This window comes from Branchiostoma lanceolatum, chromosome 6 (genome assembly GCF_035083965.1).
Source record: "Branchiostoma lanceolatum isolate klBraLanc5 chromosome 6, klBraLanc5.hap2, whole genome shotgun sequence".
Lineage (NCBI taxonomy): Eukaryota > Metazoa > Chordata > Leptocardii > Amphioxiformes > Branchiostomatidae > Branchiostoma > Branchiostoma lanceolatum.
Window position 1 is genome coordinate 20,072,544 of NC_089727.1, and position 24,035 is coordinate 20,096,578.

The window sequence follows — 24,035 nt, forward strand, 5'->3', positions numbered from 1 at the left end:
TTATGCTTTGGAAAATAAGACAACAAAAGAGAAAGACAGTTGAATAGCTGTAATGTTTAATTGAAGAAAAGGGCAAATGAGCAATGCTGTACAATGCAGTCTTATCCAATTACAATGTACAATGTAGTCTGAAGATAGCAGACAACTACATGTACTTGCAGGCTTTGGGCAAGCCTGAATATCAGGCTAGAGACCTGCATGTGTTTGAAGACAGTAAGTGACATGGGTACTGTGATTCCAGCAAATTATTAATATATATATCAATCAAATACTATTTTTGAGGCAAAGCCAAAGCATACATACATGTATTTTTGATTTTAAAAATTATTGTCCTTGAGCAGAATATACCTTGCAGAGACCAAAATATAATCAACAGGCCCTCATCTCAAAGCTGATATTCGGGTAGAAAATTATAAAGTTTTCTGATTTGTGGGTATAGTACTATCAGGAACAAAAAGTAGATCAGAAAATGCTACAATTTTCTCCCCCTCACATCTGCTTGACGGAAACTCAACGGCTTGAGCTAAGCTCTACATAACTCTCTTCCATTATTTACAGGTTTGAGACACACACATCACAACCAATGTCATTTTAGATAGCCTTGTTATTGGCCCGACTTCTGACTATGGCGTCCAAATGTTTCAATTGTTTCAAATGTTTCAATTGTTTCAAATTTAAGAGACCCACAGAAAACAGGGAAAGCGCGCCACCTGGCGTAGCTTTTGAAAATTACAGCCATTCGCCACACTTTCGCGGCCTAGTACATGAGTCAGTCGGAAAATATTGAAGGTCTATCGACACCTATGTTGGCAAGAAATGTTTCCCCGTTCTGTCCGAAGAAATCGTCGAGGAAAATACAAGTTTTCTCAAAAATGCAAGTCACTGACGTCACATGGCAAGAAGCGTAGAAGTTATAACCTTAAGCGAACATTCGCATTCGACAACGCCCGGTTAGCTCAGTCGGTAGAGCATGGGACTCTTAATCCCAGGGTCGTGGGTTCGAGCCCCACATTGGGCGATCAAATATTTTTTTTTTCTTTTTAATTTCATGATTTCATGTCACAATTGTACTCACTACATATAAAATTTGTTTCTTTTAATGTTTTACTTTTTTTTCTTCATCTCAAAGCGGTCATTATATGTACAGGGTTTACATCAACTGGTACAAGTACTCTCAGTTAGCCTTGATGCCAGATCCCTCAACTCTAAAATATATATCGTGTGGGACGATGCAGGCGGATCCGATGATCCGGATCCTGGATCCGACAGAATCTGAAAAAATAATTTTTGATACAGATTTTACACTCGAATCTTTGCCATATGCACGTCTAGAATACCTTTGTATTTGTCACGGATACGTACAGATCAACCACACGAACTTAGATATAGAATGGTTGTTTATTAATCATGCATTAATAAATGATTAATACCCAAAACATTATTCAATGACAGGAATTTGGGGAAATTCTTTCCAGCATATCTGTAGGTAACATTATTTCACAACATTTCCAAGTTCAAAACCCATTAAATACAATACTGAAGTGATATGTGTCTAAGTGATACTTTTCGTCTTATGCAGGCTTAGGGACATTCACATACTGAAATCACCACTTGCATATGCAGGTTAATGCAGGTAAACTGGAGTTGTGTAAGTTCTGTTGGGCGCGTTGTACTGATAATTACATTACCTCGCGCGTCAGGTTATTGTGAAAATCTAAGTGGTAGGATTTTCTTTATAAAGGGCTTGCTTATACCTTACTTTGAGTTTTCTATTTCTGACACTAACAGTCATTTGGTGACGTGTTTAATTCCACGCGAAAATCCCCCGTTTTTGTGCCTCATTTTCGATGTGAAAGTATTTCCCCCCTAACATTTACTAAAGTTGAAGAAACTGAAACGCGGATGTTCTGATAGCTCGTGGGATATCCACCATTCCCATTCACAATTGTTTTGGCTCAGAAGTATTTCCTGAAAGGGACGGTCGCTAGACGTCAGGGTGTGCAAACTCGAATTGAGACCCAAACTAAACTAGGGGTGCCCCACTTGACTTACATAGAGAAAATTACAGTTTGAATCACGTTTCACCTGAGGTTCCAACCATCCGGGTCTATGAGATTGCTTTTATCTATGAAACTGAAGCCTCCTTGACAAGAAATACTTGCAGTTCAAGTAAGAATTGACAGGCGTCGCTCTTGATCCATGAAAAGCGCTACAGCAGAATTTTATACCTATGTCAAAGTTGTACTTTGTTTGCGAGTTTCTTAAATTTGTTCTTGATAAACTTAAGGATGAGTCATCCAGTGATCTCAAAAAAAACATAACTATTATAGCCACATCTCTTTTCAACTAGACGTTGCTGTGAACAATAGCAGCTTTGTAGTATTTAACAGTGCCATGCAATGCTTTTGATCCATGAGGATGAAGAGGCGTTTTTAAAAGTGAATAAGAACTTGCAATTCAAATAAGGATTGCTGGGTGACGCTTTTTATCAATGTACATAAAGTAGCAGCAAAGACCCGGTTTACATACGTTTTCTAAGTCCAGTGGGCTGTGTGTGAGGAGCTTTTGGCTGCTCAAGTAAAGTTTTCATGCTAGAAAACCCTACATGAGTAGCCTGGGGTTCTCCTTGCCTAGTCCCGAGAGTTGACTTGGAGACAAAAATGTGTGTGTAAATAAAATCGAGCCCCAGGTGCACAGTAAAATAATATCCTGTCAGACATACAAACACACCTGTTCGTAATGCTAAAGTTGGCAAATCGTTTTGTTTTCCTTTTGTATCGATATCTGTAACTGGTATACTTTTGAACGTTTTAGCACAGTCACAGCTGGCCGACCGACCACCTCCTGTGACAATTCTCATCAAAACAGTCCCGTCCAATATCATATAGTTAAGACCCTCCGCTAACCAACCAACTGTCTTATCGAACCAGCCATCACTTTTTTTTCAGTCCCGAAAAAGCATTTTATACCCAAACCAACAACCAACATTGAAACTGCAAAGATTGCTCTATACACTACGTAGTATAAGGCTAGATTAGCTGAACCGCATATAATTCAGGATTTTACAAATCACACTTGGAACCGGTGTAAATATCTACATTTAAACTCGTGTTACATTATTTTGAGGGCAGAAATCCTACCCAATTGCAAGGACCACTTTTGATTGTTAAACAGACACGTCTCTGATATATGATTAAGCAATGGTTTGGTAGAATTTTGTGCAACAAACCGTTTTTGGAAAGTGAAAAGCCACAATGCCATAGCCTGAGTGCCAGCCTTTTTAGCTTCCGTCCGCTACCCAAGCTCCGCTCCTCGCCAACTACGAGCATAAAGCCTAGTATTTATATTTAAATCTATCTAATTCATTATGATTATAAAAGAGAAGAATATAGAATATGGATTTCAAAGCACCTGTCGATCACGTGACACCTTTGAATTTGGCAAAGGCCAAACCTTTTTTACGTTATCACGGTACATGTTTTTGTGCCGAGAGAGACGTTAGCCTGTATTTACACAAGCTCTCAGCCGGAGGTTACTGACCCCCACCCAAGTGTTAAAGGCGGTTACGGAAACCGGCTGGACACTAGGAGCGCGATTCGTCAGGCTAAGAGAGACGTCATTTGTGACGTCATTATCGTGGTCACATGACAATAAGTGCCGAAGCAAGAGTCATTTGTGACGTCATAAGTAGACACTTTCTTGAGCTGAATTCAGTGTCGACACATTTTTTGTCGCTGTGAATACGCTGACATAATTTTCGGATTACGATAACATTTATTCGGTTCAAGATGATCGGCGTGATGTTGTTGACTACTGCCTTGCTGCAGAGTCTGGTGACAAAGTCTGTAGAGTATCTTATTCAAGGTGAGTTTAAGTTTATACGTCATTCTTTAATGGCATGTATAGGGGCATGAAGTCTCCGTGGCGCAAGCGGTAACACAAACCCGCTGCTTCTCTATCTGGATCGAAGTCAGTGGGTCTTTGGGCCTTAATTCAATCTTAGGGGAGACCCCAGCTCGGAAATGTTGTGAGGGATTGCATTCGTCATTTACGATGGTGACGTAAAGTCGGCGGTTCTCTGCATGAGGGAGCTTCAGGCGTATGCCTCAAGCGTCAGATCTCTGCACGTAAAAGAACCCAACACAGTTATCGAGAAAAAAGGGGTGATCTGGTGTGATTGGCCAAAACCACGAGCCGTAGTGGAGCACTACCACTAGCTACTTAAAAAATCATCTGCTTCACCTTAGTTAAGGATGACTGCTTTAAGCCCCCCTCTCACTGGACCCGCGGCACGCTGGCGGCGTCCCTGCGGCCGATCGAATTGACAAAACACTCAACGAATTTCACTGACAAAAAAAAAACGAATATTTTTAAGCTTTGTGCGCTTTGTTGTCTTTTTGGCCATACTTGTACGTTTTGAATGATATTCCCATTATAAAGTCAAGGGTAACACAAATCCAGTTTAGGACACATAGACGCCGCCAGCGCTAGCGTACCGCGGGTCCAGTGAGAGGGGGGCGTTACGTTTAAGGCTAAATTGAAATGTAAAACGATCGTGATTAGGTTAGGAAGCAGCATTTAAAAAGTCAGAACGTTCTTCAAGAATTACTTACGATTAATCTGCTCCTTCGGTCTTTGATACCTTAAGAATTAAGTTGGGTATGCGTGTATGTAATTGAAGAATGAAACTTTGGGTGTTGTCAAAGCAACATTTGCTCTTGGAAATAATGTTTTACAGTTATTATTGCATTGCCTGTTCGTGAAGTAAATATTGAATTTTGAGAATGGTAAGTGACAAATTTTGGAACGCATTGTTTAAAGAAATGTTAATGGTATTTTGTTGTTCTAGAATTGTTAGCTACCTGCAGTGTAGTATTTGGCCGAGATCTGGAATTATAGTTCTAGAATTGAATTATTTTCATATCACTAGAAAAGTGATTATGACGTCGACATTCTAAAACGATGTTTTGAAACTTATAGACAAAAATCTTTATTTTTTTGGATATTTTGAAACTTGAAGTACTCTCATCGTTCTGCGATGAATTTTATGTACCAATTTTACTACAAAAAAAACGGCAATAAAGGATTGAAATCCAGGTTTTTCGGTCTGTTACGAGTACTGCGCGTTATGTTAGATATCTTACATAACGTATTGTATAATAAAAACAAACTTTCTGTATCTTGTTATACGTTTTCTTGCTCTAGCGCCGAAAGATCGTGTTAAAACGGGTGAGGACAAAGAGTACAACGGAAAGTGTATTCCCAGGAAGGTGAGCGCACAGAAGACAGAAAAGCACAGCCTGGCGGTTTTGAACAGAAATGCAGCAGCAGGGAAATCCTCCTCACCAACACCTTTGCCGGTGTGTTGATTCGATTATATGAATCCTCGCGCGCGTCAATTAAAAATTATGTCCACTTCCGGATTAAAAAAAAAGAGGCTTTTGACCATACTTTGAATCGTGCAAAGCAGTTGCAAAATAAGTAAATATATGCCGTAAATTTAAAAAAAAAAGTAAAAAAAAAAGTTTGGAAAACAAATGGTTTATAGAATACCAAAGTCAATTCCAAACTCAAAGAACAAAAAATACTGTGTGTTTTGCGAGTTGTTCAACATTCCCGACCATATAGATTTCAGAATAATGTTTTTTTTCTTCATTTTTTGGAGGGGGGGGGGGGGGTACTTTTTTCTTTATTCGCACCCTCGCATCAATTTGGGGGTTCCGAAATGATGCCATCCATATAATCGAAGCAACATGGCTTGAGTATTTGTTTTTCAAATTATCCTTCCAAATTTGCCATAACTTCCAGTTTTACAATCCCCGACATTGCCCACTGTTTTGAAAGAAAAAAGTCTAACCCTAACATCTGCTTGAAGATTAGATTTCGCCATGCTCTGGTGTCCTGGGAACAAGACGGTTGAACTGCCCTGAGAACGAGTCCAAGATGGCGGCGCTCACGAAGGTAATTTTTTCGTACTTTGTCCTTCAAATTTTCGCTAATATTTGATCACTTACATGATATACATATGGTTTTATTTAGTAAACGCAGTTATAAATGTATCAAGGTTTCTCCAACGTCATGTTAGGTTTTTAAGATGCCTCGATATGTAAATATATTGCGAAAATATAGCGAAGCTTGGCAAGCGTGTTAACTCCAAGCAGACGTGAGGGTGAAACATTGTAACGTTTTCAAACGGTAGTCACAGATGGCAGACTTCAACCCCTTACCCATACTGCTCTGCAAAATGACCTCAGCATTGTGTTTATTGTCATCATCATGTGGCGTTATCGTTAGAGGGTAAATTTAAATGTTCTGGTTCGAGTTCCCTGACAGGCCCAGGCGTTGTGCCCTTGGGAAAGGCACTTCACACAAATTTCTTCACTTCACTCAGCCTCAGGTGAAAATGAGTACCTAGCTTTGGTTAGGGACATTCTCTCAGATGGGACATAAAGTAGAGGTCCTGTGTTTCAGATGAGCCACATCTCGAGCACGTTCAAGAACCCACTAAACTCGATATATAAAAGAAAGAGCATAGGCCTAGGGGTCCATCCCGTTGTGAGTGGTCAGCCTATTTACCGGAATACACCGAAATACAAATAGACGGATAAAGAAGATTGAAATCAACTGAAAATTTGTTTGTTTTTTTTAAAGATTAAACATCAGAGATTCCTATATTTTGTTGTTGTTGTTGTCCTTGTTTAACGTCTACTAGTATTATATCGCTAGATGTGGTCTCTTGGTGCTTGCATATGCTTGTTTCAGTTACGAGTAGATTGTCTCTCTAGGTATTTAACTCTTGGTGACTAATATTACATTTTGGGGTGAAACCATGTACATGTGTCCCTGGCAACAAGAAATCACTAGAAAGCACTGGGGCCTGCCAGTGATTTGTATCCAGAACTTTAGATTCTAATTAATAATACTTTATCGGTCTGAAATTAACTGTGCAATGGCAGCCAGTGCTGAATTGCTGCAGGGTTTACAATCATATAATACACAACAGATACATATTTGCTCCACACTTGCTCTTTGTGGAACTGTCACAAGGGTCTGGGCGGCTGCCATTCGACGCCAGCAGGTGACCTCAATACAACCTTCCCCAACCGAATTCAGGTACCCATTCACACCTGGGTGGAGTGAGGAAAGTCGTGTCAAGTGCCTTTCCCAAGGGCACAACATCGGGGTTACAAACCCGGGACCTCTCGGTTCTTGGCGAAACACTATACAGATTGCGCCACACGATGCCACTAATCTAACTCAAAAACCCTAACCAGTAACCACAATATATCCCAGGGTTCCCTATTGCGGAATGTGACACAGGTCCTGCAAACGTCGGTACGGACGAAGCTCTACAAAAACGAGACTCCGCCGCCGCCGCACCAGGTCTGGCCGGAGTTCCCGCGGTCCCCGGACGAGATGGCGGACCGTGCCCCACCGCTGCACGCTGTGTGGAGGGTCAAGTCCACCATCCGACAGCCGTACTGGATTAAAGACCTCGTTAAAGAGATGAAACTTGATAAGGTTGGAACTTAAAAGTTGTTCCCTAGAACTACAGTCAGGGCTCGAAATTCAGTTTTGGGAATAGGTGCACTGGTGCACCCAACCTAAAAAATTGGGTGCACCACAAAATTTTTGGGTGCACCACATAAAATAAAGTAGAATGTAACTTTTGTAAGCAAAACCTAATGACAAACCTTACTGTTCCTCTTCATGCGCATTTGGCACGCAATCTCGGCACGCAGTTTTGAAGCTTTCAAAATCGAAATTAACTCAAATTCTAACATCAAAATGCTGTCTACTAGTGTGCAGTGATATTTGGGTGCACCAGTCCACCCACAGTAAAAAATTAGGTGCACAGCTCCAAAATTTGGTGCACTGGGTGCACATGCACACAGTATTTCGAGCCCTGACAGTAAATACTAGTGTGCACTATTACATCTCGATTATGTCAATGTTGTTTTCAGGATCCATCCTGGGACAGAAATTTGCTTGTTGGGAATCTCAAATTCCCCTGTCTGTCAAAAAGGTCATAGCTTTGTGACATGAAATTAATGAAAATGTATTTTTGCAAGCCTGAAAATGACTGATTTAACAATGAGAATTAACAAAATGGGCCCCCAAACAATGTGTGGGATGGAAAAAAAAATGCCAACTGCATATGCAGGTAAGTGTAGGTAAAATTGGAGCTGTGCAGGTATTTCCTGCACCTTACCTGCACCTGAAGGCTTCAGATAGTGTCTGTCACACTTGAGATAGTGTCTGTCACACGCATAAAAAACATGACTATTGGCTATTGATATAACAGGTAAATTTGTCTGGTGCAACCAATTTTAAATGTTTAAACTGCACCAGTTCAGATCTGCAGAAAGAGGCATACTAGTATTGTATTTCAAGCCCTGGTAAGTAAGAAAGATATAAGAAGATGTAAGAAGAAAAATGTGTTATGGTATTATGTTTTGTAGATTTTGAAGTCAGCTCACCAGGGTCCTCACTCTTGCGAACAGAGATGCTGACCTTTTTTTTGTGTTCCTATACTATCGTCACAACCAGGAAATCAAAGTTAAACAAAGATAATATTACTAGTAACTTTTGGTTTTGAACATGCCTCAGAATTTAGGTGCTGTGAACATTACCAGTTAGTGGTGCGTACCTGAACCGGAGTTTAGGTTTAGGTTTGGACTTGAGTCCCAAGGTTTAGGTTTAGGTTCAGGTTCGGACTTGAAAGTCCGGACTCGAACTAATGGAATATGTGTGCTACGAATATTTTTTTGCCTGTTTCATGTAAAATTACATATTGGCATATATTTTACATGCAATTTGAAAACTATGATATGCGAAATTATATACAGTCAGTAATAAATGCAGAAGTTTAGTTATAAACAAAAAACAGCAATGTTTTCATATTCTTCCAGTGCAAATTTCACGGTCTAAGGAAGCTTTAAGATGGTTTAAATCAAAAAGCAATGTAAAATTTAAGCAATAGATTTTTTTTTCAAGTCCGGACTTGTTTCCAGATGTTTAGGTTTTTTTGGACTTGAACCTAAAGGTTAGGAGCAGGTCCGGAACAGGTCCGGGGTTTAGGTACGCACCACTATTACCAGTAGTGTATTTATGCTATTCTTGAATACTATACATACTGTATACTAGTGTAAAATAGTTACTGTACTTAATCCCTCTATGAAAAAAAAACATTTAGTGTGGTTCAAATTCCTCTTTAGGAGATGTGCACCTACATGTAAGTTTTGACTGTGGGTGCAACTGAATATTTATGTTGCACCCACAGTCAAAACTTAGCTGCACATCTGCTGAAGAGGAATGTGAACCACACTAAATGTTTTTTCATAGAGGGGTTTTTGTGTGGTTCAATGTGTCTACTATATCAAAACTTACCACAATTTCCAAAATAAAGCTAGAACCTTGTTAACCACTCAAAACCCACTCATTGCAAAAAAAGTGGGACACTTCGTCTTCCACTGCTTCCAAAAAAGAAGTCAAACCCAAAAAGCGTAGATTGTATTCCGTAGTAGTTTTTAGAATAGCCATGTGTTCTACTAGTCAACATTGTTAACTCGCATTATCTGCACGGTATACCCTTGCTATGTATTGTTTCATGTTGCAATTAGCCCTCGGGCAAGAACTTGCAAATAAAATTATTATTATTACTATTAGTACAATGTATATTGTGACTTGACTTGTGGGTGCACAAAACTGAATATGGACCCAGTACTTCAAACTCTGCTGACCATTCTTTCCTTCCTTCATTCCCCAGATGAAGAAGATGTACGTGTTCAGAAACACGCCGAGCGTCAACAACAAACTGTGGCAGATAAAACACATGATCCGCATCGTTCCCGTCAACCTCAAGAACGGCGTACCAACACCGGAGGAGTACGACGGATGCTACCTCAAGTCTGACGGCGAACTGGTCATCAGAAAGAGGCTGGAACCGCTGGTCGAACTGCCGCAACTCTCGGAGGGAGAGACGGAAGAAATGCACAACACGAAGATTAAGATCGGAAGGCCCAGAGATGGCCATGGACACACGTATGAAGTAAAACTAGGAGACTATAGTACATTGGCAGAGGAGAGAAGAAGTGATGAAGGGGAGATCTTCAAAATGTCATAGTAAATGAAACCTAGATAGCAATAGCCTGATATCTATCCTATTGCAGCTTTGGTTTGCTACTTTACAGACTAAAATAGAATAATATCTCTGTTTGGTAGTTGATATGATAAAGGTTTAGGCATACATGCCCTTTCACTCAACAAATGTTCATGCCCCAGCCTTCTTCATCGGAACTGACCCATTGTTTTCTTATGTGACCTTATAGAAATGAAAGGTCAATAGTAGATACATGTATATAGACTGTCATGAATGGCTACATAGGTTACAGGGACCGTAGAGTTTTATCTTCTAAAAATGCCATGTCCCTATAACTGTTTACTATGTAAAACTATTATCCTTTGTGAAGCTCTATTGAAACATATACATAAATCGTTGCCATCGGTAAGATGTCAGTGGACATAAAGTAAAATAAAGCATCCGAAGGTATACATGTAGTTGCTATGTTTTTTCTCTGTGCCATTTTCCTTTTGTGTCTTTACAGATACAGTATATGGTGTCCATTTGTCAATACTGACCATGGTAAAACTTTAATTCACATCACTCCTACAGCATTGCTTATGGTTTAACAGTCCTATTGTAGAATTAACAGTCTCTCCTACATAAGTCACATCTGTACGCTGGCTCTAGGAATAGCCATCCTCAGTACTGGTGTCCTTATCTGCAAGTTCACAGTACCTCGCAAGGTGGTATACAACAACAGTGTTCAAGTAAAAACTAGGCGTCTTGAGATAAGAGAGGTCCTCTAGTAGGGCGATAGACTATGCCAATTTGTTTTTGTTGCTTCTTGGAATAGGCTCTCCTGATTGTTACTCACTTTTTTACTATTTGTTCAGCTTTATAACTCAATAGACACCAAAACAGATTATCGAGGCCTGCACACACCCAAAAAGTGTAGTCACATTTTATCATAAGCTATGATTTTTTCAAATGTCTCTCAATATCAATCAATATGTTACATGGCAAAATGTAATTTTGTTGCTGAAATTATAGGACATGTGCTAGATCAAAGAAAGGGGTGTATTGCATAAAATGAGCCACATAAAGCTGAAACTTGAATAATCCTCTTATTGTTTATGTTACGTAAACCCTTATAAGGCGGTGGGAGAGGGATGGGCCTTCTAATACCTTGCCCTAAAGTAAAGACACAGTGTATAACAACTTACGGCCTCAAAAACACTACTCCTATAGTGCTATAAGTATAATACCTCAATAACGGTTTAATTGTTGGCTTCATGCTTCACTTTATTCATACAAGTGATACTCAAATACACGACTGACTGGACCGACACTAACCACACAGCCAGGCAACATGAGGGCAACTCCCCGTGAGGTCATTCACCCCGTTGCTTCGAATACGTCATCGTCTGCGCTATGAATCATGGGAGCTCTGGTCGGAACTTTCTCACCTGCGGACGTAAAGGTCTACCTCTGTCTTTACGGCGCCGTGAGAACTCACCTGGGGGTCTTGGGACGTCAGGCTGACAGGCTTTAGTTCCCTAGGAGCCTTAGAGACTGTCAGTGGTCTCTTAGGCTGGAAACACGTCGTCAATGTCTTGAAAGACCCTTCTGGAAAAGTCAAGGTGAACGCGGAAGTAAAAGGTATGAAATGGTGCATTGGACGGGTACAAAATAAATGTATAGCAAATTCTGAAACACGTATTCTGGCACAGTTCTCCAACGCGCTATATTGTTTTTACGGTGAATCATAGCAAACTCTTCATATAGCTTAAGTTGGAAAAGATTTAGAAAAGTTGTCATTTAATTTTTAATTCGTTTATACATTTAATGTTCATGTGTGAGGTATACGCACGGTATAAACCAGCTTATACTTTATCTTTAATATCATAAAGTTAGTCATCTGTTTTGCTATGAGTTCCGTCAGTTCTTTGTTGGCACCGTCTTATATAAGCCTTACGTTTAAACACGTTTGTAAACTTGTCGAGCGCGCTGTTAGGGGTGCGGTTATTGATTGGTCACCCTGCGCAGAAAATATGAGAGATTTTCGGGTGCACATGTTTGTGCTACAAACATATCGAGCCGGTCTTTGCACAGCTGTGGTGTAACGTCCATTAACATCAGTCCACTGGGTTAAGTAAATCCGTAAATCTGAGATGTCATCTAGTGCGGTAACCCTAAAGTATGGACAGATTAGATATACAGTGCATTAGGCCACACCAACTTGATTTTATGGATGACATCCTCTGGAGACCCCAAAACTAATGCGCGCGGGCGAAAAAAAAGAAAATCCAGCAAAAAAAATGCTGCTAAACCACAGGACTACTAGTGCAAAGCTAGTATTGCGAATTGAACCACCGAACACAGTTTATTTGTAGGAGGTACATGTAGGTTGTATTGCTCATCATAGCAGACTCAGCGCAAGTGATTGATTTTTAATATATTGACAAGAACGACCAAAAAAGTATACTATTAGAAGGTATTTGGCTCCAAGGACTGTGAGTGATATATGACTGTGATGAGAAAACTCATATACACCCATAAGGGCAGTTTCAACATACATGGCATTGAACTGCATATTAAGCTTTCCGTGGTTTACGCTCACAAATCTCACTGTGAGACCTCTGCCAATCCCTCAATTCCTCTCCCATGTCTCTCATTATTGCAAAAGAAACGTGTGAGAGCCACTCTGGATAGGTCGTGTTTGAAATTGTCTGGGCGATACTCGCTGGCCGCCGCGATCCTCTCGTACAACAGTGCAAGCGCAAAATCCCCCTAGCCAACATCGATGGCATACCAATCCACAAATACGCCCCAGTTTTCCGATAAGCCGGCACAATGTATAAAGTCAGCAAGTTCTGGATTTCCGTGTAGCCTTGGAGGAGGTGATTTTTATTTTTTTTTTACAACAGGCGAAAATCAATGCGCGCGCGGATGTCATCCATAAGATTAAGATGGTGTGGCCTTACTCTGTATAATGGGGTAACCTCCATAGCAGGCTCTACCGGGCCTTTTGGGGGGCTTATAATACCATTTTTGCAGCCAGCCCGTAACCATCAGGGAGCCTGTGACCGTTTTGCCCTTGAGAGCCTTGTCGCTATTTCTTCGGTCCAGGCCCTTCTTATTTCGCTATCGCAAATGCCCCCTCCCTTACTGTCATCATGCAATACAAGATCGAAATCTACATAGTAAGTTGCGTTTGTCTAGCGTTAGCCCATGTTTGTCTTTAGGAACAGTCAGTGAAATATATCTGTATCTGTATCTATATAGCCGGTACAACCGCCATTAGGCGAAACACACCAGCTATACAACATAGCAATTTATTTTGCCACAAACTTCGCGTTGCATGCGCTTCGGCGTGTGTTGGTTAACAACATGCTGTATGTAAATGAGCAGTCGCGCATGCGGGCCAAGCTGTTAACGTGCAAGTTAATCAGTCTGCCTTTTTCCGGAATGCCCCGGAATGCCCTTTTTACACCGGAATGCCCCGGAATGCCCATTAAGGAGGGTGAATTCTACCGGAATACACTATGCTTTGAGGAGTAAACACCACAGGTTGCTGTATTTTGGTATGAAATGATATATTTATGGTCCAGGGAACTAGAAATCACTAGAAATTCAAGGCAATCGGCGATTATAGTTCCCCGGCCAGTCAGCATGTTTGTACAATTGTTTTCATTGCGGATTACAGTGTTTGTTTAGTGGGGTCACGGTGAGACATACACATAAAAGGAGGTGAAATTTCGGAAATACAGTATGCTTTGGCAAGTTAACATTGCAGGTTGCTGTATTTGGGCATGAAATAACGTATATAAGATACTGGGAACTTAGAGACATTACCGGGCGATATGTTTATGATATTTCTAATAAGTGTCATGAAGCTATGCTCTTCTAAGGGAGGAATAAAGAAGAAGAAGAAGACCTTTATTGCACATTTTTGCCACACTGGGTTAAGTACATGTACTTAGATGTCAGTGAAATGTGAATACGCACATGCCGGTTGAGAGATTCCTAGCCTTTAGATTATTGCTTCAAAGACTGGACACTCCCTTAAGGCCCCCTCTCATTGGGCTGCGGTACTGTGGCGGTAGCGTGCGGTAGCTTGGAAATGGCTACCGCCGCAGTGCCGTGCACAGACCTCGGCGTACCGTCCTAGTGACGTCTCAGTGCCGTACCAGTGCCGGTCCACACCGCCGACGTGCCGGTTGAAATGGCGATTTTTTTCAAATTTTGAAGAAAAAAAAACGCAAGTGGCAAAGTGCCGCGCGCTCGCCGGGAGCTTGCCTGGAGCTCACCGCGCGCGCTATTGTATAAAAAGTGATATGTCAGTTTCAAGGTTGTACGTATATTCTATAACATGTTACCTTTGTTAAACCAAGTGTCATAAGTGAAAATCCTTTTATCATTTGAAATCAGTTTTTGATGCATTTTTTTATTGATTTTGCCTTGTATTTTGATCCATTAACAGCTAGCACTGCGATTTCTGATTAATTGAAATCACTACCATCAAAATACAATCGGTTCATTTCCCTAGCTATTGATCTGTTTAAGAGTTTGGTTTAACCTATTTTACTACATTGTAGTGAGGTTGATGATTGTAGCTACTGAGATATTTTCATTGGGATATTGTTTTATCACACTTACAATTAGATCATTGTACATTTATTCCAGTACGGAAGTTGGTAGACTAGTCGCTCATGAAAGGAATCAGACCACTCGTCTACATGCACTCGCCCCGCTCTTGTGCCATTCAAGAAATACAGTACAGTGATAAACTGAACTTGATATACCAGTCAGACACTATCGCAAATTCTACTCAATGTTTAGCCGTAAGGGGTGAATTGGAGGAATTTCTATTGATCGTTGATAGTCAAAGACAGTTGATTAGATACTCTCGCCAAGATTAAACAAGAGTTCTACGACCTCATACCTTTGTCAAATGATTTTGATCTTTATGACTGACGTATTAGGAGTGTTTTTCATCAATCATCAATCATACCAGTTGACCCTCTTCACCCAAATAACATAAGTTGTCCAAACCTCCTTGTTATGACTATGAGCTTAACAAAGAAGGTTATGCTAACATTTATCATCAATTATGCAAATAAGCTCCCTCCTTATTAGCATAATTTGATTCAATGGTGTTCACATTCACACAACTTCCTAATGCCACAAGTATGAAATTGCAGTCATTTACTAGTATGGAATTATAGTAGTTTCTCATTAATTATGCTAATCAGGCCCACATTTGCATATTTCCTATCTATCAACATTCCTCTCTTCCTTAGTTACAAATGTCACATATTTGAATAGTCATATCATGGAACACAGCAGATTTTTAAAATTGCCTCATTAATTATGCGAGTTAGAATTTGATTTGCATAATTATCATCCAATCATACAAAGCATCACGTAAGCTATCTACATACCAAAAATCATGACCATCCATCAAGACCATCTCGAGTTATATTTTTTCTCATTAATTATGTCAATGAGGTTCTCATTTGCAAAGCTGATATCTATTAATATTTCTCTCTTCCTCAGTTACATATGTCACATGTTTAAGAGTCCTATCATGGAAATTGATGGATGTATAAACTTTCCTCATTAATTATGCAAATTAGATACTGATTTGCATAATAAGTATCTAATCATGTACATCAGCACTCAAGCTATGTACTTACAGAAATTTATGACCATCCACCAAGCCCTTCTTGAGTAATTCCCTTTCACAGTCTGAAGCAAAACCTGCCCCTGCTATAGCCAACCCATAGGTCTGCTTGGAGACTACCTTACCATTATGCCTACAGCTGGCTCACAGCCAATTTGTGTAACTGACGTTTCCTGCCCTCAACATGACCCCTCAGGACCTACTTACCCTATCCATGACGCCTTGACAAAAACACAGCCGACACGTACACATACTTGAGCATACAATGTAACACATTTTTACACTTTTCTCGTTAATTATGCAAAACACTTCGCCCAAAATCTAATCATCTTGAGATTTCCCACATACACACCGACACACCAACTACGACAACAAACCATCCAGGCGTTCTCGGCTTATTCTGTTCACTAACAGACACACAGACAAGCATCATCGAATAACCTTCTCGACGAAACCATTCGTCGACGAAGGTAATAATTTAACTACTAACAGGATTATTTAAAAAACATACGACACTTCATCATTCGAAGAAGAAAATGACTGTCAATACCAACCGTTTTGGATATACATTTAAAGAAAGTGTGAAACTCACGTTTCTACCTGACTGGAAGGAAACAACTTAGAAATATCAGTAAACTCCACACATTTTATAAAATCAAAAATCACTTTAGCAGGGAAGACTTTATCACATCAATTTATAATAAACCATTTCTAAGAAGTAACTATACACTGAGAATCAGCGCACGTTATCTAGAAGTTGAAAAGGATCGACACCACAACACAGCAGGCACTCACAGATTGTGTCCCACATGTAACGAAAATATTGAAGATAAATTTCAATTAATTTATGATGGCCATGGCCTGTCCCACTTATGGCAAAGAGAGAAATGCGCTGCAAAGTATTACTACTAAGACTAACTTCACCATATCTGGTACACAGAACGATGTATTGTTGTCATGTCCAACTCTTATACCACCTACATAGGTCAATTTCATTATACTTCATCCTAAAAGCGAGGGGAAAAATAATCCATAGATGGCTTTATTGTAATTCATACACTGTTATCGATAATGTTTGTACTTATAATTGTAGGATAGGTTAGCCTTGCAGTATTGTTGATTTAGTGCCATATATTGTACCATATACGATTGTCGAACAATAAAGTTCATTCAATAACTTGCTCATCTAGGCTTCAAACGCAAATGCGCCGCACGTCAGTGAGAGTGCAAATGAGAATTGGTGAAAGAAACGCGACGGTGCCGTAAAAATCTGCCGTGGCAGTGCCGCCGCAGTGCCGGAGCCCAATGAGAGGGGGCCTCAATTCAACAGGCTCCGCCAAACTGTTTATTCCGATATGCTTCTTAGCGACGCGACGGGCCAGGATCGCCCGGTAATGTCTAATTCCCATGGTCTCACGTATTCGTTATCTTATGCCAAAGTATAACAACCTGCGATGTTAACTTACCAAAGCATACTTTTTTTGCGAGATTTCACCTCCTTTTTGTGCATTCCTCGCTAAACAAACATTGTATATAAATCCGCAATAAAACATGGCGACAGGCGGGGGCGCCGACGCCAAGGCCATCACTAATTTCTAGTGATTTCTCGTTTCCTGGGCTATAAATATATCATTTCATGCAAAAAAACAGCAACCTGTGATGTTTACTCATCAAAGCATAGTGTATTCTGGTAGAATTTACCCTCCTTTATGGGCATTCCGGGGCATTCCGGTGTAAAAAGGGCATTCCGGGGCATTCCGGTAAAAAGGCAGACCCCAAGTTAACTGCTTGTCGCGGACATGCGAATAAAAAAAAGGATAGGAAACTGATCTCGAACCAGTTAAGCTTAAAGGAACTCAATGAACAGGTGAACAGGTTCATTGTACCAGGGAAATTTCCCTAGCTCTTTTCGACAAGCGCAATGAACAGTTTAATTTCATTTCATTTTATTTATACAGTGGACCACGGCTTAACGTCCCATCCTAAAGACTGCGACCTTTTCCTGTAGGGCGCATGTTGGGAGAGCGACACAGCCGGGATCGAAACCGGGGCTTCTAGTTCCAGAGGCAAGATCGCTAACCACTGGACTACGCACGCTACCTAACGTGATTGCTTCTAACGTGATTTTAATTTCGCTTTGAGCCGCCGAAATCATGCAGGCTCTACGTATACGGGCGAAATGGTTACAGGCTGGCTGATGGTTACGGGCTCTACGGTCAATATGGTTACAGGCTGGCTGATGGTTACGGGTTGGCTGCAAAAAGTGCATCATAGGCCCACCTAAAGGCTGGTTTGGTTGGAGATTTGTTTGGACATATCTTTTCAGGGCGGCGGAGTTATGTACCCTGGTAGATTTATGGCAGTACCTGTTCAACAGTTACCTATATAGGATAAGCTATGGATAGAAGAAGACGAAAGAAGATGGAGGAGGATGAAGAGGAGGAAGAGGAATCCGGGTCGGAAGGCAGTAAGGAAGATGATGACGACGAAACGGTAGATTAAAATGTTTTATGTAATACATGATATTTTCTTAGATTTATCAAAATAGACATGAATCTAGCGTTTGACTTCATACCTCAATGAAATACTTAGAACGTTTGTAATGAAATTTCATGCAAATGACCTACATAGTGATTATCCCCTTCCACTATCTTACACGCAAGTATTAACCTTTCACTATTTACCACTATGGAGCTGTTTTCATATTGATTATGCAATCCGGGGCCTTATTTGCACGTTTGGTATCTGTTTGGATATACTACAATAACTTTCATTGCTAGGATTACTCTTTCTTAAATTGAATAATTGTGTCACTTTATATGTGCTGGAAAGAAAAGATGACAACTTCATGTAAATTTGGTTATCATTTGAATACTTCATTTCTAAAAATTCAACACGTCAGCCATAAAGGTTAACATCATTTGCAAAAGGTATGAGGTCTTTGAACTCTAGTTAGTTTTATTTAGGGATGTGTTTCAACCATTCAGGCCATTAACAATAATGTAACCGCAATACTCTGTTAACTGAAGGGACCACCCTAAAGATTAATAAATAAATTGGACAAGGGAATTTGACGTAGATTTTCCACTCAATGTTACTCTGATTGAATGAGTGTTAACGGGTTTTTTTATCTCATGACCTGTCTGTTGTACAGAAGCTTTGGAGGGCTGCAGAACGAGGCGACACGGACAGAGTAAAGCAGCTGTTAGCGGAGGGAGTCGATCCTTATGCTGCTAAGGGCTATAGGGTCAGTTATCGTGTCTTGACAATGCTGTTGGGATAGTTTGAACAAATAAGAGAAAAAAACAAGAGTCCGAAGACCCAAAATCTCCATGAAATTTGTTTTTAAATATGATGTGTTTTATTTGCCCTAGTTATTTGTTTTTTGCCACTGGTTGTTTTGTTTTATGTGTCAGAGGGTATCCACATAATAGAAACGATTACACAGTTTTGGTAGTGTACCAATTCGTGGTTTAACCACCAGCTGTTGAGACCTGGGGAATACTTGACCTAGATAAGAGACCAACAGATACTTGACCTAGATAAGAGGTGCAACCTCAAAGCACATACCTACAATGGAGGAGTAGATATTCCTCATTACTTATGCAAATTCAATCCCAATTTGCATAATTTGTACATCAGTTTCTACATCTCTGTCCAACCTACCTGCGTATCAAATAACATGAAAATCTGTCGTTCCTTTCTTCAGTTAGTCTCCTTGGAAGATTTTTACAAATACGCCATTGCAGCTCCAGTGACACATACCAGGGGGCCCAAAATTGATCTTGACCATTCTCCACCCAGCACCTACCCACAGAACAAATATCATTACAATCCATCCGTTCTTCAGTTATGCTGATTTCAAGCGGTGACACAAACATACAGGATAACACACACGCAAACACACGCAAAACAATATCCCCATGGAGATTAAAAAAAAGATATTGATATTTTGTTCATATATGGAGATAAAACAATAGAAATCAAAATTAGGGAAGATCAAACCGCTCATAAAAGACAGTGTAAAGGGGAGTCCGATGGACACACGTACATGTAAATGTGAGGGATGCGGTTGTAGGGTTATCAAATTTTCACAAAATATTGAGAGAAATATTAAATGAAATTGATTTTTTTAGTAGTTGGGATCTTTCGTTTGCACACAGTTCCGGAGTTCAGTGTAAGCAATCTCTTTTGTTCTAGATCTGTGATTAGACAGTTCCTTTGAGGCCCATCTTCAGTCTTCAGTTAATTGATATAATATAACTTTATATCATATCAAGCGAGCAAGTATGGCAGATACAACGATGTCGGCGAAGGTAGGGGAGTCGTTGAACCTTAGTTGTGTCATTAATATTCTACATTGTGATTGGTTTGGTGGCTACTGTTCAGAATGTCACAAGCATAAGCGCATATTCTGCCTTTGATGTTGTCATACTGAAGACCACTTGTGTGTTTTACAGCAAACAACTCCCCTGCACGAGGCAGCCCGGGAAGGCCACAATGAAACTGTATCAGTTTTACTGACAGCTGGTGCAGATGTGAACGCACGGGACTATTTGGTAGGTAGATACATCTTTGTGATGCAAGAAATAATTCTACGCATCTTGTTAGATTTGACCTACATCGTCTACATAAAAGTAGGTTAGATGACTCCCGTTAGAATTGTCACTAACACAAGTACACCTTTATCCGTCCTGTTGTCATACTGACGACCGTCTGATGTGTTTTACAGGAAAGTACTCCTCTGCAACGGGCAGCCCTGAATGGCCACCATGATACTGTATCAGTTTTACTGACAGCTGGTGCAGATGTGAACGCACGGGACTTTACGGTAGGAAGATACACTTATGTGATGCAAGAAATATTTCAACGCATCTTGTTAGACATAACCTATACATCGTCTAAATAGCAATGGATTTGGTGACTACCGTTAGAATTGTCACTAACACAAGTAAACCTTTATCCGTCCTGTTGTCATACTGACGACCGTCTGATGTGTTTTACAGCAAAGAACTCCACTGCACGAGGCAGCCGCGGCTGGCCACCATGAAACTGTATCAGTTTTACTGACAGCTGGTGCAGACGTGAACGCACGGAACGAGCAGGTAGGTTGATACACGTTTGTGATGCAAGAAATATACGATTGGACCTTCAACATATTAGTGTACGTATTCGTACTTCTTTCATCCTGTTGTCATACTGAAAGCCATCTGATGTTTTTTACGGCAAAGTACTCCCTTGCACCTGAGAATGGCCACCACAAAATTGTATCAGTTTTACGGACAGCCGGTGTAAATGCACGGTTCTTTAGGCCGTGTTCCCACTTGGCAAAATATATACGAATTAGTGCTGCGTACCTAAACGTAACATCAGGTACAGGTACCGGTACAGAGGTTCAGGTACAGGTACGGACCTGTACCTGGACCTAAACAATTTGAACAATTAACATGTGTTCTTCTGAACTTCTTCAATAATGTCAGCATCTTTATTCGAAGAAAATAACTAGGTTTTCTACCGCCAAACTCCCTTGACATTGCTCCCGGCCTGCCTGAATGACCTGTTGCATATTAGTTACGCTGTTTCAATCTGTCACTTTGGTCAGGTTTGGTGTTGTAAGAGGCCATGAGGTCAGGAGATCAGTCACAAAATAAGTACATACTTTGTGTAAATTTATATCGGTACAGTACCGGTTTTTCATGATCCGGTATATTTGACCTGTACCTAATCAGTTTTTACAGTACAGTACCGGTACACAGTACCGGTACGCAGCACTAATACGAATCAATTCGCATCTAGGGCTAATTCGAATCGATTCGAATCGATTTCTCCTGAATTTGAACAGACCAATGAGAGATTGATTTAAATTGATCCAATCCACCTCTCGTGGGTGTATTCGGGTTGATTAATATCGAATTGACCACGAATTCCGAAAAAGAAAAAAACTTCAAACTCCAAACCATACAGTCTCAAAGTCGACATATTCCTGCACCACACTTGGATTCCTCTCATATGCGACTTTCTACCAGGACTTTAAGAATTTGAGCCGTATTACTTTGTGTGCCCACGACCTGATTCTGTCATCTTAAGTGTGGATATTAGATGCGATGACAATGGCAGGTTAAAACGCAACCAAATTGATAGCTATTCGAATTGAAACATTCGATGCGAACTGATTCGCATATGTTTTGCCATGTGGGAACACTGCCATAAAGTATGATTCAACTTACTTATAATTTCTATTGTCAAATTGTAGCGCTTATCATTGGCATTAACAATTACAAATCCATCAGCGTTAGTTACAGATGACGTAGATTGATTAGCTTCGGACATAAGCAGCTAGGGAATGGTCCCGATACTAACGGAGTCCAGAGTGGAGTATAAATTACATATTGAAAGCATTTTACTGTTTGACCATTGTAAAATGAATAGATTAAACTGTTACATGTCTTTCAATGTCCCAACAGAAAGATACCCCCCTCCATGACGCAGCTACAGTGGGCTACCCCAAGTGTGCGGAAGTACTACTGCAGCACGGGGCTGATACAGGCATCAGGAACAATGTAAGGTGTATTCTTCAGCTTCTCTGGTTACGAGAACATTCTTCAAACAGTGACTTAGGAAAGGGTAGCGAAATACGCACCTCCAAATTTTCGACGACTCCTGTCCGTCTTGTTCACGGAGTGGCCTAGTCTCGCGAGAACACGAGACTAGGCCGAGACTTGTGACGATCTTCTTGCCTCCCCAGTTGGAACGCGCTGGGATGAACCGTACCGGAGGTTGGGAGCTGCCGCCCAAGTCCTACCTACCCCTGCTCCGCAAGGAGGCGGGGGAGGCAAGAACATCGTCACAAGTCTCGGCCTAGTCTCGTGTTCTCGCGAGACTAGGCCACTCCGTGACCAAGACGGACAGGAGTCGTCGAAAATTTGGAGGTGCGTATTTCGCTAACCTTTCCTAAGTCACTGTGTGAAGAATGTTCTCGTAACTGTCATAAAACGTGACTGATGGATTTATTCAACGATAAGCTTCTCTGGGAAATAACTGGCCAACCAACCAGCCCACTACGCAATAGTAACATTAAGGTTTACCTATACACCTTTCTCACGCAGCGGACATGATAGAATGAAGACGAGGCCAATGAGGCAAAGAAGCAAAAATCATGTACAGATTTAGTTTTCCTCCTAAATCACATTTAGTTTTAAAATATGATATCCAAGTATCATTATTACAACTAATGCAATGTACAAAAAAGATGCAGCAATTTAGAGCTTCGTTGACCGATCCCATAGTCTCCGCCCTCCTCTGTCAGAGCGTAGAAATGCAAAATAAAAACATAGAAATGCAAATATTTGACGGTCATGCAGCCACTTCCTCATTGGTCGATTCTCTAATTATCAGGTAATCATTGGCTAAACTGCTAATTGTGATTGACAGTTAGGATCGGTCTAATGTTTGCCACAAGGGCCTCGTTTTCATTCTATCATGGCCGCCGCGTGAGAAAGGTCTATTCTGGATGAAAGCAGAAAAAATACAAAATTTTTGATGACAATCTGCTTTGTTGATAATGATGATGATTTTGTATGCAAATGGGCATTATTGAATCCATCTCCGTGCAAACTAATGGAGAGAGGCTGGAAGCTACAGGCAAGAGAATAACTGGCTAATTACCATATATGTCCTGAAATTTCTACTTGTTCAATAAAGCTTACTTATTTATCTATTTCTCGACATGAGCTCTGCTGCTGTACCTACGTTATATGGCGGATTAGGAATGTCAGATATTCCGACATTCATGAGCGCGGAACAGCTTATATTCACAGTCTGTTTCTCCTCAAATTTATTTACAGATAGGTAAAACGGCAGAGAACATCGCTGCACATGAATATATTGAAAATCAATATATGCGAGAACTAATCAGTCGTGGTAGAAAAGAGATACTGAAGCTTCTACGAGGAGAGACCAAGGTGAGTTGTTACAAAACATTCATATAGTACAATTTGATAAACAAACCAATTCATTATCGTGTTGAGATTTTTTTTCGAAACGATTCCGTTTGTAATTTTGCTGCCATTTGAAGACAGTATAAATTTCGTAGTTCTGTTTGTCGGCCCCTTTGTTACGCATGCTAATATTTTTAAATTCGCAGATTTTTAAATTATTTTTTGCGAGACTGGTGTGAGATGTATTGTGACTTTCTTTACAAGCAAAGGTTGGGCTCTTGCTGGTTTCAGGCTTTTTTGTCGGGCTTTTTAGTTGGTCCGTTTTCTTTTTTGCGTTTTGATTGGC

General features: G+C 40.4%; 2 protein-coding genes and 1 non-coding gene across 3 annotated transcripts; all 3 read left to right on the top strand.

The window, feature by feature from the left end:
- Positions 1–945: 945 nt before the first annotated feature.
- On the top strand, positions 946–1,018 carry Trnak-cuu (transfer RNA lysine (anticodon CUU)). Its single transcript has one exon. It is a non-coding gene; the product is annotated as a tRNA-Lys (tRNA).
- Positions 1,019–5,902: 4,884 nt separating this feature from the next.
- LOC136436985 (large ribosomal subunit protein uL30m-like) lies at positions 5,903–10,554 on the top strand. The gene is made up of 3 exons (XM_066431406.1): positions 5,903–5,961; positions 7,294–7,521; positions 9,770–10,554. Exons 1-3 carry the CDS (start codon positions 5,944–5,946, stop codon positions 10,124–10,126), a joined length of 603 nt encoding a protein of 200 aa, XP_066287503.1. The 5' UTR covers positions 5,903–5,943; the 3' UTR covers positions 10,127–10,554.
- A 7,595-nt stretch (positions 10,555–18,149) lies between these two features.
- Positions 18,150–22,614, top strand: LOC136437581 (ankyrin repeat domain-containing protein 1-like). Its single transcript, XM_066432200.1, has 6 exons — positions 18,150–18,245; positions 18,907–18,999; positions 20,213–20,311; positions 20,759–20,857; positions 22,217–22,312; positions 22,498–22,614. Exons 1-6 carry the CDS (start codon positions 18,150–18,152, stop codon positions 22,612–22,614), a joined length of 600 nt encoding a protein of 199 aa, XP_066288297.1.
- Positions 22,615–24,035: the final 1,421 nt, after the last annotated feature.